Source organism: Fusarium oxysporum, chromosome 10 (genome assembly GCF_000149955.1).
Source record: "Fusarium oxysporum f. sp. lycopersici 4287 chromosome 10, whole genome shotgun sequence".
Classification (NCBI taxonomy): Eukaryota; Fungi; Ascomycota; class Sordariomycetes; order Hypocreales; family Nectriaceae; genus Fusarium; species Fusarium oxysporum.
Window position 1 is genome coordinate 1,502,620 of NC_030995.1, and position 13,948 is coordinate 1,516,567.

Below are 13,948 nucleotides of genomic sequence, written 5' to 3' on the forward strand. Positions count from 1 at the left end.
GCTCACGAGACGATAGTGTCCTCCTCGAAAGATATTTCTCCGCGCATGTAACCACCCTTGCCCATAACCTGCGGCTGCTAAGAAACAGCAGCGGACGGTCAACCGCAGTCCTAAACGCCTCATCGCAAGCGACGAAAAACATTGAAATCATAGGGTTGCAGTGCTATCGAATACCCTGGCCAATAATTGAAACTAACGTCTGCTGTGCTGCCAGGTCTTCGGAACTCAAGGAGAATACCCCTGCTGGGCGTGTTTCATATAGACTCGGCTTATCCTCTTGTGGGCTGCCGTCTCCTTATGACACGGAGAAGCGATGACATTTTGAGGCTCCTCCGACCAAGACATGGGACGGGGAACTGCAGACATGCAAGTGCTCGCCTGCTTGGCCTTGTAAAACTGTATTAGAGTAGGGCATTAGCTCTCTGTTACCTTGGGCCCTCCCCATTCTAGGTGTTCTATGTATTCTGCTGGCATTATGTATAGAGTAGTCGACTTATGCGAACAAGGAAGGCCTTGATATCAATCTTCCAATGTGATTTGTCTCTTCTCTTCTTCTCCTTCGTCACTTTCTCACTGGCATCTAGTCACTTGCACTTCTGTCTGTTTTTGCTTCTTGCTTACCTACCTTACGTCTTTCGTTGAAAAGCTTCTTCCAATTGTTTTCCAGTCCTGGCCTTGGCTGCATTCATTCTTTTGTCTTCGTCACTCTCTTCCTCTTCCACTTCTGATACGTTTCATCACGTCACATCTGCTTCAATTCTATTTCACGAGAACCTGTTTTACGACTTTTTCTGCTACGACTGCTCTCTCAACATGGCGATATAGAATCTTGGGAAAACTCCACGGTAGCATATTCTTCAGCATCATGGTTTTGCTGCCAAATACGATAATGAAACGACCATGCTCAATACTGAACACTCTAGATAATCACACAAATCTTTATCGACGATGGAACCTCAAGCGGAACAAAGTACGAAGCTTCCTCGTCCAATGATACGTCAACCCGTTGACTCGTACCATCGACATATCCGCGCCGTCCATGGAGTCGAGAATTCTTCAGAACCTGGATCTTCAAGTGGCTTAGGAAGATCAGACTCGCACCGGCTTGGGTCAGCTTTTTCAGGCTCCCAGCACGGAAACGTCGCTTCGTTCTTCGATTCCGAAAGATTGGCCAGCTCTGCTGCTCCTTTTGATCCAAGTAATAATCCTTCACCAACAAGAAGCAGCGGAATACGATGGCCTTTTCTGGGAAGCATCAAATCGCGGATGAGCCAGGCTTTCCCTGATTCACCGCGCCTTTCGCCATCCGAACCTACTCAAATCGAATTACCATGGCGCCCAGTCTTTCTGCATCGACGAATATTGGCCATCTATGCTCTTGTGTTTGTTGTTTTGATAGCAGGAGTGCAAGTCGCACTTCAGTTATCTGAACACAATGGAGGCCTTCACGAGTCCGACGATCTTTCGAGATATCTGTGGCAATATGGAACAACTATAATATTTATTCTCGTGGCCGCTTTCTGGTACAGAGTTGAGTTCCAGGCTTCTGCTTCCATGCCGTGGATCCGCATGTTGAACACACAGGTTGAAGCTGACAAGTCTCTCTTATTGGATTACGTTTCTCTTTCTGAACCGGTGGCCATCTTCAAATCAATTAAAAACAAGGACTGGCTAGTAACGATTCCAGTCATCGCTGGCATAATCTTCAAAATAATGGTCATTTTCTCTGTGGCTTTCATCACACCCAAAGTCACCACGGTTGCCAACCACAAGATCGCTACAACAATTCAATCCGAGTTCTCCAACAACATTTCCGGGTTGGAAAACGTTGGGTCTTTGCCGTATTTCACTCTTGCAGCTCTTGCAGTTGACAATATCACTTTTCCAAACGGAGTTACATCTCGAGCAGCTTACACGCCATTTATAAGCGATATCCCCGAACTGAAACAGATCACAGCACGTGTGGACGGTTTTATCGGTGGCATGGACTGTGAAGAAGCCGAGTTAACTTTGGACTCTATGCGATTACGAAATGGGAATGCTATGTTGTTGAACATGACCCTATCGAATGGACAATGTTCCTCAAATCAAACGATTACAAGCACGAAACTCGTTACCACAAATAACGAAGATCCCTCAAGAATGTTTCTTGCATTTCAACCAGGTCGATGTGGAAATTCTGCAAAAGGCGATGATCAGCGAATAGCTGTTATGGCTGGTGTTCTGGATGTCGATATTGATCAGCTCAAGCGCCAGTCAAGGACATCGAATAATCGCCTTGATGGAAAAATATCGTCATCTGCTGCATTTCTATGTAAGCCTAACTACATTATCACCAGGATCAAGGTTACCAAGACGCCAGAAGCCGTTCTCTCAGTCATACCCGACCAACAGGCGACAAATACCACACTCAGTCAAGTGCCAGCATGGACCGTCGCTCGAGCTATGTTTGACACCTTTGAATCCGACCAAGCAACAGAACTAAAGTTATTGGCAACGTTCACGAACTCATCGTACAGTCGAGAAGCCATTCTTGATACCGACGAAGCTATGTCAGCTGCCCTCGCACTAAGCTCAAGGAATGGAGGGGATTTGCCTAGCCTGGAATCTTTAACAGAGAATGATACTTTGAGAAGACTTTCCGAGAATTTCTTCACGCAGTATTCGGCCCTCGTTGCTCGATATGCCATGATGAAGCCTTCATCAAGCACGTCAACAGCTATCGCGAGCTACATTGAACGACGTATTGTTGTACGACCGGTGCCAGCATACATCATAACTGCATTTCTGGCTATCTGCTTCGTTCTGGTAGTGTCGACAATGTTCCTCGTTCCAAGGAAAGGCTTCCTCCCACGAGATCCCAGCACCATCGTTGGAATGGCTTCAGTTGTGGCACATAGCCACCCGCTGGTAGAATGTCTGAAAGGCATGGGAGCTGCACCCAACAAGGCTTTGAGAGCAAGACTTGATGGCTCGACCTACCTGAGCGGAGCTGAGGGTCACGAAAAGTTGGAGAATCCCAACCTGGGCTATTACCATATCTTTGGAGGCAACGCGCCTCCTGCGAACGTTCTACCACGCCGTTTCGATTCCTCAGGCTGGAGACAGCCCGTTACATTACATGGACTGATTCGGTTGATCTACATCCTTGTTCTTGCTTGTATCATAATAGGATTCGAGATCTCCCTACGAGTGTCGCAGAGAAATGATGGGCTAAGAACGATGAAGGACGATGGAGCGTACATCGCATGGACTGTAGTACCAGCCTTGGTGCTTCTCTTAGTGGCAATGTGCATGCTGTCCTTAGAATGGTGGACAAGACTTCTTTCACCATTCTCGCATCTCTCACGCCGAGGAGAGTTTGAGGAAACGGTCGGACTCAATCTTGTGAATGCATTGAGGCATGTCGCGTGGTCAAGGGCTCTTAAGATCCGAGATATTGCTGCCCTGGCCGCCATCTCTGGTGGATTTGTTGCGCTTCTCATGGTAGTCGCAACTGCTCCTCTGTTTGAGCCCATGCCAGTCGGGCAGAACACCAGTATTGCTTTGCGTACCGAGGACTTCTTCGCCAACAGTCTAGCATCCTCCAGCGACGATCCTATCTGTACTGACTGTACCAACGATACCATCATGGCATCGCTGATACTGGCGGGCGGCGCACCATATCCCCCTTTCACCTATGCAAATCTCAACGTACCGAATATGTCGCTAGCCGAAGCGGTCGAGGGGAACGATCTCACGTTCAGTGCACGACTTACGGCAATCCGCCCAAACATGTCATGCCGACTATACCAATCCGACGAGATTTCCACCAATCTCACCCTCGAGTACAAACTTGACGACAGGATAGTCAATCCACTTCGTGTCGATCTCGAAGGCGAGACCTGCCGAGGAAGTGGAGAGCGCAATGGTAGTAACGCAATTATTGGGACGACAACGACTTCATTTCCTGCACAGCATGGCAGAAGCCTGAGTAGAGATACACTCTTCGGTGTCGGCTTGAGAAAGACAACGTCATCGCCACATTGTTCAGACTGGTTATACATATGGGGAGAGCTAGTCGATGTGGGCAGTAGTGACATGTCAGTGAGCAGCATCAATGCCCTTGCCTGTAACGAATCCATTGAAGCAGTTGATGTCGTTGCTCTCTTCCACGGACCCAACGATCTACGTCTCTATCCGGACCATCAGCCTATTCCGGTCGAAAGCACCGCCCAGGACACGACCGTCGCCATTCCAGAACTCGATTACTCAAAGCTCATCAACGTAACTTCAGATGGTCTCCTTGACACGTTTTTTGCAATGTTGAACGCATCTCAGTTCGCCGTACCCGACAGTACATTCGGTAGCTCAACTCCCAGTGCCGCAAACGAAGTCCAGTCTGCTATCTTATCTCAGCACGGAATCATAAGGGCACAGTCATTGAACTTCAGAAGTCGACGCCATTTGTCTTCAAGAGGAACATTTCCAGTCGCAGATGGGACAAATATTGTCAGTGGCATCGATCCTGATGAGCCGGTTTCTCAGGCCGTCCCAGTTATCAGCGGTAGTCAAGTTACAGAGAGTGTTCGCCTTCGACAGGATGCGATCGCCACACGAATTCTACAGGGTATCGTGGGCGCCTTGATGCTTCTTCATATCATCTCGTGGATCTATTGGAGACGGATTAGGCTTCCTCGTTCGCCAACGACCATTGCATCTGTTACAGCACTTCTCGTTGATGGCAATCTTTTCAAATCACTACCCCGAGCCGCACAATGGCAGCCAGACAGTGAGCTTGAAGCCATTTTCACCGAGGGAGATACCCCACAACGATTCCAGCTTGGATTTGATCGTAAAGGGCGAGGTAGAGGACGTGATGGCCGGGCAAAGAAGGAAGAAGGCAACTTTGGAATCCGTGCAATCGTTCCCAAGGAGCATATACCAGAGGAAGTGGAAATGAGACCATTGCCTCCTCCAAAACCACCACCAAAGCCGGTGAAAGAGAGGATCGGAGTGGTTCGTCAAGGAACGGGATTGCTTGGGGAAGATGGTACCCAAAGGAAATCGGTGCTGGTCACTAAAGGTCACACAAACAATTCAAAATCGAAGAGTTCTAAGGGCTCAAAGGACTCGAAGGGCTCCTCGGGGAGCAATGAACCGAATAGAAAGAGATCCATCTCATCAGCATTGAGCGTACCCAAAGAGATGGTGAAAGTATGGTGGGCGGGTGGAAGTTGAAATTGTAATGGCCTACGAGAGCGTGGAAAAGTATAAAGATGATTTGATACCTCGCATATTAGATGTATGTAATGATGATAATTTAGATTTCTTCCTTTAATGATCATGAGTTGGCACTGAATCTTTGATAATCATCGACTACTTGCCCAGTGACCGACCATGCTCTGCTCATGACAGCAAGTCATTGATGCTCAGAAACATCTGCCCACGAATGGGCCCATATAGCATCAAGGGTTTCATGTCACGACACCCCGCAACTTTATTAGCAATGCTTCTTCTCCATATGGAGGAAACGTGTGCATCTGGCTGTTGAAGTCGTCAAGGGTCTTCTCCAGAGTGTTTATTTCCGTGGACATTCAAAAACTTAGGTAAAAATCGACCAATTGAACCCCCCACCATGATCCGGGCCGATCTGTCCCGAAGTCAGGATGGGACAATTTGCCCGAAGAAAATTCAGCAACTCCGGAGTGTGAGATAAGATACTTCAGCAGGGCCTTGATAATTGTCTCAACATAAATATCAGGAAGTATTGAGGTTTAAACCTGTCGGTCAAGCTGGGGGACTTGGGCGGGGTAATAGAGGGCAATTGGCAAAAGAAATGCTTCAGCTATAACACTGATAACTCTCAATGACTTACACACGCCGTTGTTCGCTCTTCTTGTTCACCCGGACTTCGCTCATATCGCGTAATGATCCCCCGAACCCAAGGTACCATGATGGCGTCCACGTCCCTTTTTTTTTTTGTTGCGAGATCCAATCCTTCCAATTTGGCGGGTCATCCCAGTCCCGTGTATGAGGGCTAAAGCTCAGTGGCTTACAGTGCATCAATCCCCTAAAATCTTTGAGAAATGCTACCAAATGCCCTGAAATTGCCCAAATGTTGTCCTCTCAACGGTCGCATCGGAACTTGAGGACCACCAACGCTGGGTTCTCTTCAAGGCCCCTGCAGCCACTTTGAGTCCCGAAATGGTTTAGCCCACGCCAAAGCTTCAAAGTACCTCACTCTTCGGAGCTCAACATGCAAAAAACTCCACGTCTATCCAACCCCAAGAATTTCCTCCGATCCCGACTCTTTCTCTCCCTCTCCTTCTCACGCCAGAGCTGCATCACTCTCCGTCCTTGATCTCTTCGCTCCGCTCCTCGAGTTTCTGTTCGTGACCGTAAGTCACGCATCTCGATACTTCTGCTTTCAATTGCCCTTCCGGCCGGTGAGTCCTTTTCTCAGAACCCCCAAAATCCCCAAAAGTGGCTCAGCCATGTTCATATTCGCGCTCCCCCCCCATGCTCATCACCGACTAACATCTCCGTCCTTCAGAAAGATCTTAATACCTCCCACAATGCTCAGCGCCGCTCTCCGAAGGCGCGTTCTCGCCCCTACCCACAGTGCCCTGCGAACCGGCTTCGCTGCCCACGTTGTGCGACACTATGCCTCGTTCCCCGAGCACCAGGTCATCAAGATGCCCGCTCTGTCGCCCACCATGCAGGCTGGTAACATTGGCGCCTGGCAGAAGAAGCCCGGCGATTCTATCGCCCCTGGTGATGTCCTGGTAGAGATTGAGACCGACAAGGCCCAGATGGACTTCGAGTTCCAGGAGGAGGGTGTCATTGCCAAGATCCTCAAGGATGCTGGTGAGAAGGATATTCCCGTTGGCAGCGTAAGTTCTTCACTTTTTTGAAACCACTCAGGTCACCTCTCGGGCCTCGGGGTATCTACCTCCAGCGCCTAATATCACTCACTGCTGTTAAATCATGTCACTAACATGCAATTCTTTGATATAGCCCATTGCCGTCCTTGTTGAGGAGGGTACCGATATCTCCGCCTTCGAGAAGTTCTCCATCGAGGACGCTGGTGGTGATGCCGCTAAGCCCGCTGCCCCCAAGAAGGAGGAGAAGTCCGAGTCCAAGTCCGAGTCCGCTTCCGCCCCTGAGCCTACTCCTGAGCCTCAACAATACCAGTCTCAGGGCCGTCTCCAGACTGCTCTCGACCGTCTCCCCAACATCTCCGCTTCCGCCAAGCGACTTGCCCGTGAGAAGGGCATTAGCATCGATGGGCTCAAGGGTACCGGCAAGAACGGTCAGATCACCGAGGAGGATGTCAAGAAGGCCATCAGCAGCCCCGCCGCCAGCAGCGCCCCCAGCGCTACCTACGAGGACATCCCCATCAGCGGCATGCGCAAGACCATTGCCAACCGTCTGGTCGAGTCCACCCAGACCAACCCTCACTTCTACGTCACCAGCTCCATCTCCGTCAGCAAGCTCCTCAAGCTCCGCCAGGCTCTGAACAGCTCTGCCGATGGCAAGTACAAGCTTTCCGTCAACGATTTCCTGATCAAGGCTATCGCTGTCGCCAGCCGCAAGGTTCCCCAGGTCAACTCCAGCTGGCGCGACGGCAACATCCGCCAGTTCAACAACGTCGACGTCTCTGTTGCCGTTTCCACACCCACTGGTCTCATCACCCCTATTGTCACCGGTGTTGAGGGCCGTGGCCTCGAGGCCATCTCTAGCCAGGTCAAGTCGCTCGCCAAGAAGGCTCGTGATGGCAAGCTCAAGCCTGAGGAGTACCAGGGTGGTACCATCTCCATCTCCAACATGGGCATGAACCCCGCTGTTGACCACTTCACCGCTGTCATCAACCCTCCCCAGGCTGCCATCCTCGCTGTTGGTACCACCAAGAAGGTTGCTATCCCCGCCGAGAACGAGGCCGGCGTTGAGTTCGACGACCAAATCACCCTTACTGCTAGCTTCGACCACAAGGTCGTTGACGGTGCTGTCGGTGCTGAGTGGCTCAAGGAGCTCAAGCAGGTTCTTGAGAACCCTCTTGAGCTTCTTCTGTAAATCAGGGGTAGGACGTCAAGTGGCCCCTGAAAACCGAATTATGCTGGGAAAGACGAAAGGGCTGGTCGAGCGAGGAATGACTTTTTTATAGAACAGGAGGAGATGACCTCTGAGGGACGGAGATGCGGTAAGGAGTTTACTTGGGATATCGTGGGGACACCCATGAGAGCATTCCTGGGTAAGGATCGGTGAATCACGACGATGATGAGCATCTATGAGGACACCTACAGAGCTTCTTCGCCTGATCACGCCGCAGCATTCGTGGAAGATTTACGAGGCTGGAAAAGCCCGTGTACAATGACCATTGATTAATAATGTTATATCTTTTCGAACTTGGGGGGTGTTTTGGACAAAGAATCTATTGCATATGCCCTCATTATATATTTCCTCCTGTTGACTGCTTTACGACCGCCAGATATGACTACTTAAACTGTGCCTACACTGCATATATCACGACAAAACTTAAATATACGATTCTCTCCTCAAGCGATCAATAGCTTGGTCTGTGCGAAGCAGTTGCTGACATGGGTCATCTTGACCAAGTTCCAGCCGGCAAGATGTTGTAGTAGCCTACTAGGATCCGCATGGAAATTGGCGAGGCTTTGAGGCATGTTTGATGGTCAGAAGGCAAGTAAATATAGTAGAGGAGAGGCTGCCATGTCAAGTGCCCAGGTACATTAATACATAAGGTGAGATTTTCCTTCATCGTCAAGTCATTACAGATCCCTCAACGCCAGTCTCAAAATTGTGATACAACTGATGGATCGACGGAGTCAAACTGCTGAGGCATACCCATGCCACCTCGAACCCAGTTGAACGCTCCCATTCCATCTAGACCAAGGTCACCACCCATTACCATCCAGTCAAAGGGCATCTCCATAATGCCCTGCATGGCATCGCTATCAATCGCTGGCACATCGATGTGTATAGCCTCTTCGTCTTCAGGCTCACCAAGCGATAAACCTTCCCTCTCGGCAACTTCTTTCAGTAAGTCGTAGGCTTTTATACTCATACTTGCTCCTGTATCAACGACTACTTGATCAACGTCTTCCTGCGATAGTCCCATTTCAAGGGCCTCGGCGAGGGCGAGAGACGCAACAACGAAGCAATATCCTTTTACGCCTGTCTCTCCAGCACGTATCCGTCTCTCGAACCAAGTCTGCGCACTTTGGAGAACAGCGCGAAGTTCAAAAAGGTTCATGACAGGGCCGCCGCCGAGGCTATCATTCTGCTCCTCTGACTTCTTGATAAACTCGAGTGCAACGGAGAAAAGCGTTTGAGTTGGAATCACACGAAACACACCTGCTCCGTTTGTGATGAGGCGGTTAAAACTGACTGCAGGGTCCAGGGAGCCTCCAGGGGAAGAAGTACCGTAGCGAGGTGTCGATAGGCCAGTGATCTGCGCGAGCTTCAGAGACGAATCGAGGGATACTTTGCGAGAGTAGTAGTAGGTCGGATCCAGGGCGGAACGGGCGACCATCGGTTGATGAAGAGAGAGGAAGCAGCGGTACGTGAACATTTGAACAAGAGAACTGTGGAAGTGGGTAAAGATAGTTCGTGGCTGGTGCCTCTGGGCTTCCGATAGAGCAGCAAGTGTCTCTGTTAATGTCCGGCATGCCTTTGTGAGTTCGGAGTTCAGCCGGAGTGTCTCGGCGTATGAATCCTTGGATCTAAATTCGTTGACATGCTTGATAATGATGAGGCGAAGAGCAAAGGACTTTTGAAGAGCGAGCTGGACTGACATATCAGTCAGAGTCTCGGGATCGCCAGTTGGTTTTCTATCTGAGTCTGGCTCGTCTGTGAGTTGATCATCATTCAAATTTGCTGGGGGCCGTGCATCGTAGTGTTTCGAGGAGAGAAGAGGGGGGCCTCCAGCATCGTAGGAGCATTGTAGATTGAGTTCGAGGATGGTTGCCCAGAGGCGGCGACGGATCTCGGAACGGTAAACGGACATGTTACCAAGATGCCTTGGGTCCCGATGCAATCCCATGTACATAGCCTGTCTGACCAGACTCCCTGCCGAAACCCAAGTAAGGTCCTGGCCAACCGCACAACATGCTTTGGCGATGACCAGCATACACATGATCTGAATACCAGCGATAGTCATTCTGCTCTTCTCAGGTGGTATCATAAGCCAGATTTGAGCCTCATGGACCCAGTGCATCGAAGTCGCACGCAAGCTGAAGACATCATCGTGTAGAGTTGCTCCGATGGCCATGCACAACTGAAGCTGCATAAGGAAAACCTGACTGGAGGCTTCAGGATTCTGCCAGTAGCGCTCATACTCTGACATGAAGGTTGGACGATGAAGAATCCGAACCACGCCCTCGAAGGTGTCAAAATAGGCATTTACAAGCTGATCAGCAAGGCCACGCTCAGGAATATTTTTGCCCAACTTGTCAGTCGACACAGGTTTGGAACGATTTGCTTTGATAGTGCGGCCCAGAGCTTTGCATTTGACAAAGCCACCGTGGTGTTGATTCTTGCGAGACTCTGCCTCTTTGAGCACATCAAAAACACCGGGAAACTATAAGATTTAGTTAGGAAGATTCTGTTTCGTGAAATGGACTACTGACCATGTGAATGCCGTTCATCCAGTGACTTTGACCGAAGAACCTCGTCTTAGATACAGTCCCCTTCATAGGAGCCGACTCCGCTTCCTGGTCGTCAGGCTGTATAAACTTGTCTTCTGCTGGTTGCGTGATGTAACAAGACTCGGCTAGCTTCTGCTCCAGCTCCTTGACTCTCGCAGCCAGGGCATCAACCGTGGAGGCATCGGAGTTGGATCCTACTGTTGAGCTTGGAATGCTAGAAGACGTTCGTCTTGCAGATGAATTTGATGGAGACTGTCTCTGGGTAGACCCAATGGCTGGGGCCGACCTGGCCGGCACCTGGGAGTTTGAGTCTGAAGCACCAGCATGACCTGTGCCTTTCTTGGCACGTGAAGCCGGTATGTGAGTTGGGGCATAAGTGCAAGGCGATATCTTAGATTTGACGCAGTTCACACAAGGTAGACTACGATCACATCGAATCTTGCGGCGCCGGCATTGCTCACACGAGAGGGCCGGCCGGCGCCGCTTCTTCTCCGTCTTAGCGGCCGAAGACACGGTTCCACCACCGGCAGTTGCTGTCTCGGCCGGTAGATCAAAGCAAGTGTCCTGCAGGTCTGTCGCTTCTGTAAGGATCTCCTGACTTACATCCAGCGGACTATTAAAGAAGAAGCTGGGGGTTGAGAGTGTGATTGGGGGTGAATTGCCGGGCATACTTGATGGATCGAGCTCAGAGAACTCGGCCAAGAAAAAAAACAGCGAGACACGGCAAATTCAACAATGCGAACAGTCTGGAAAAAAGTTATAATTCGAAGTATATGTCTGTGATACCATGGCTGGGGGTATGGGCAGTATCAGTCAGTGGAGATGCAAAAGACCGAGCCAAAAGACCGAGATTCTATAAGTGACAGTGATGTAAGCTAACCCTATAGGGAAATGGCAAAGATCCCCCAGCAGTTGCTGATGCAGAAGCAGGCGATTCCTGTTGATTATTAGTGTAAATCTTAAATGATTCTAGACTGTCGGAGTAAGATTCGGTTAAGGGTTGGTCCGATTACTATATAATGCTCGGACATACGTGGACATTGAGGATTTAAGACGTCAACTCCTTAGTGCAATGACTACGACATCGGACTTATCTTATCAATCAAGATTTGGATATTGATTCATACCCAGTCTTGCCAGTTAATGTATTAGTCTACCTGTCTACGCCTTGAACATTTCTGTATAGGATACGCATAGTCCACGCATCATGATTCATCATCATTACCATCAGCCTCATCCTTCTCTTGCCATCCCTCTCTGGGCTTTGCAGCTTTGGCTAATAGGTTCCTCGTCACTTCTAATCGAAATATCTGGGGCCCAGTTTCTTCATCGCTCTTGCGATGCGCCTCCACCCAAGTTCGGATTTGCCCTCGGACCTCCTTGTTGCTCGTAACAGTAGTGAGGCCAGCCGCCCACCCGTACATGAAGATAGACAACTTGGAGCTCTTGAAGCCGCTACTCAAAGCCACATCCTGGGCGACCTGAGGAAGGCTCCCGTTGGAAATACCACAATCAATAGCTTTCATATCCCATGCTTCATCGATTACAGAAACTGGTATCTGAACATCAGGTGGTAAGGGGTAAATGGTGAGTTGCTGAAAACGCTGCCGCGTAAGGTCCGAAGATATTTGTTTCAAATCGTCGCCCCAAGGAACCAACAACCTCCCTCGCTCGCGCTCAGTCTCGGTGCCAACAGTTCGTAGTACATCGTGAAAATGATCCGCTGCTTCACGGGTACATACGAGCTTGCGACCTGCTAACACCGGGTACAACACACGAGACATGAGACCCCCTTCATGAGCGTTCTCTTCGTCTATCTGGGCACGCGTCGTACGCGACTGCCACGGTTGGGGTTCAAGTCTGAGGTGAGTCAAGTCGGAAATAAGATCGATGAGGATGGTGTGATCGAGGTTGATGGTGGATGTGAGCGATGCAAGCTCATTGCCAACCATATTGTCAATAGCTTCGTCAAGCGGAGGAGGGGATGCTGCGACAAAGTCACTATCCTGATCTTCGATGATGACTTTGACAAGTGGATCAATGTGTTCTAGCTGATCAAGGACTATGTCAAGCTCCCTTTCACCTCGACTAAGACCAGTCAGAACCAGACGTATTTGAGGGAATCTGTATTCATGACGGTTCATTCTTGCAGCATTTACTAGCCGTTGTACGTATTTGGCCAAAGGGGTATCCTCCCACTCATCCCGGTCGACTTCATCACCGAGTTCATGGTCACCCCAGCCCCAGCCGCTATCGTTCAACTGGCGAGCGAGTCTATCACGAGAGATGGCTTTAGCAGCAATCCATTCTCGTCCTTCTTGAACAACATCGACCTCAACTCGAGCTTGTTCTTTTAGAAGTCGGTGCAGATTGTGTTTCTCCTGCCCTGAGACCTGTCGTTTTTGGATCTCCCGTTTTCGCAAATCCTTTGACGAGCCCTGGAAGGACTGATTTATAGCAACGAAGCTATGGCTTTTCTTAAGACGGTTCCACTGAGCGACGCTCTGCGTCGTTGTAGTGGCACTCGCATCAAGCTTCTGTTCTCGCTTTGTGAGCTGCAAATCATCCAGATTTGTACTTGAGACTGATATTTCAGTGACGAGGTTGCATAATGTTACATTTTCCCGTTCCAATGTGCGTAAGAAAGTTGGTAAGCCAGATGTAGACCTAGAGCTCAACTGCAGAGCTTGGATGAATTGCTTGACTTCATGTATGGTGGTGTCGAGCAGAGTCAAGTGCCTCTTTGCCGAATCGAGCATTTGAGACGGATAGGGCAGTTTCTGTTCCATTTTGCTGACTTGTATTCAGAGACTTCTCAGAGTTAGGTCTGGGGAAGGCATGAGAACTTGCGTGACAAAAAGCTTAGGTAAGCTTAGGATAGACTTAAGCAAATTTAACAGCCACTTAGGAGGCCTTTAGGGTGCTTATTTTTGGCACCCTTGTTAAATGCCGAAGTTTTCTTGCTCACTAAGGAATGTCTCTGATGATGTTGGCTCATATACACCGGCAGACTTTGACTAAGCTGTATTCGACTGTTGGCATATGCCTTAAACGGAAATAAAAATATAATTGAATCAGTCTTCCGTGAGAGAAGTTCTACGATTGTTCATTTAAGTAAGCCCTATCGATATCTCTGCTGATAGATCTAGGCAGCACAGCAAAAATAGTTCTACATTTGTCTCCGTGAATCCTTTTCCTGCAGGTTAAGGGTAGGTAGACATATACTTAGCCACATGTGGCTGTCCAGATGACTTACTTAGAAAGTTGTACTGGTACGGTACCTTGTCTGAGAAGACACT

At 49.5% G+C, this 13,948-nt stretch overlaps 4 protein-coding genes across 6 annotated transcripts; 2 read left to right on the top strand and 2 right to left on the bottom strand.

Moving 5' to 3' along the window:
* The first annotated feature begins 2 nt into the window (after positions 1–2).
* On the top strand, positions 3–5,400 carry FOXG_11461 (uncharacterized protein). 2 transcript variants are annotated; one of them, XM_018391087.1, is made up of 2 exons: positions 3–154; positions 215–5,400. In XM_018391087.1, exon 2 carries the CDS (start codon positions 949–951, stop codon positions 5,218–5,220), a length of 4,272 nt encoding a protein of 1,423 aa, XP_018249673.1. In that variant the 5' UTR covers positions 3–154; positions 215–948; the 3' UTR covers positions 5,221–5,400. The 2 variants fall into 2 exon arrangements, with proteins under 2 accessions (XP_018249673.1, XP_018249672.1); XM_018391086.1 differs by having other exon boundaries at positions 41–5,400.
* Positions 5,401–6,083: 683 nt separating this feature from the next.
* Positions 6,084–11,447, top strand: FOXG_11462 (dihydrolipoamide acetyltransferase component pyruvate dehydrogenase complex). 2 transcript variants are annotated; one of them, XM_018391088.1, is made up of 3 exons: positions 6,084–6,428; positions 6,536–6,875; positions 7,000–11,447. In XM_018391088.1, exons 2-3 carry the CDS (start codon positions 6,558–6,560, stop codon positions 8,053–8,055), a joined length of 1,374 nt encoding a protein of 457 aa, XP_018249674.1. In that variant the 5' UTR covers positions 6,084–6,428; positions 6,536–6,557; the 3' UTR covers positions 8,056–11,447. The 2 variants fall into 2 exon arrangements, with proteins under 2 accessions (XP_018249674.1, XP_018249675.1); XM_018391089.1 differs by having other exon boundaries at positions 6,252–6,380; positions 7,000–8,593.
* On the bottom strand, positions 7,868–11,494 carry FOXG_11463 (uncharacterized protein). Its single transcript, XM_018391090.1, has 2 exons — positions 10,632–11,494; positions 7,868–10,582 (listed from the first exon to the last, which is right to left on the bottom strand). The coding sequence occupies exons 1-2, from the start codon at positions 11,316–11,318 to the stop codon at positions 8,795–8,797; spliced, it is 2,475 nt and encodes an 824-aa protein (XP_018249676.1). The 5' UTR covers positions 11,319–11,494; the 3' UTR covers positions 7,868–8,794.
* A 240-nt stretch (positions 11,495–11,734) lies between these two features.
* On the bottom strand, positions 11,735–13,691 carry FOXG_11464 (uncharacterized protein). Its single transcript, XM_018391091.1, has one exon. The coding sequence runs from the start codon at positions 13,436–13,438 to the stop codon at positions 11,855–11,857; it is 1,584 nt and encodes a 527-aa protein (XP_018249677.1). The 5' UTR covers positions 13,439–13,691; the 3' UTR covers positions 11,735–11,854.
* Positions 13,692–13,948: the final 257 nt, after the last annotated feature.

Bases quoted from the DNA above. Each gene is read 5' to 3' on its own strand.
- FOXG_11462 (XM_018391088.1), top strand. From the start codon at position 6,558: ATGCTCAGCGCCGCTCTCCGAAGGCGCGTTCTCGCCCCTACCCACAGT. The intron at 6,876-6,999 runs GTAAGTTCTTCA...TCTTTGATATAG, and splicing joins AGGATATTCCCGTTGGCAGC to CCCATTGCCGTCCTTGTTGA.
- FOXG_11461 (XM_018391087.1), top strand. From the start codon at position 949: ATGGAACCTCAAGCGGAACAAAGTACGAAGCTTCCTCGTCCAATGATA.
- FOXG_11463 (XM_018391090.1), bottom strand. From the start codon at position 11,318: ATGCCCGGCAATTCACCCCCAATCACACTCTCAACCCCCAGCTTCTTC. The intron at 10,583-10,631 runs GTCAGTAGTCCA...TAAATCTTATAG, and splicing joins GGATGAACGGCATTCACATG to TTTCCCGGTGTTTTTGATGT.
- FOXG_11464 (XM_018391091.1), bottom strand. From the start codon at position 13,438: ATGGAACAGAAACTGCCCTATCCGTCTCAAATGCTCGATTCGGCAAAG.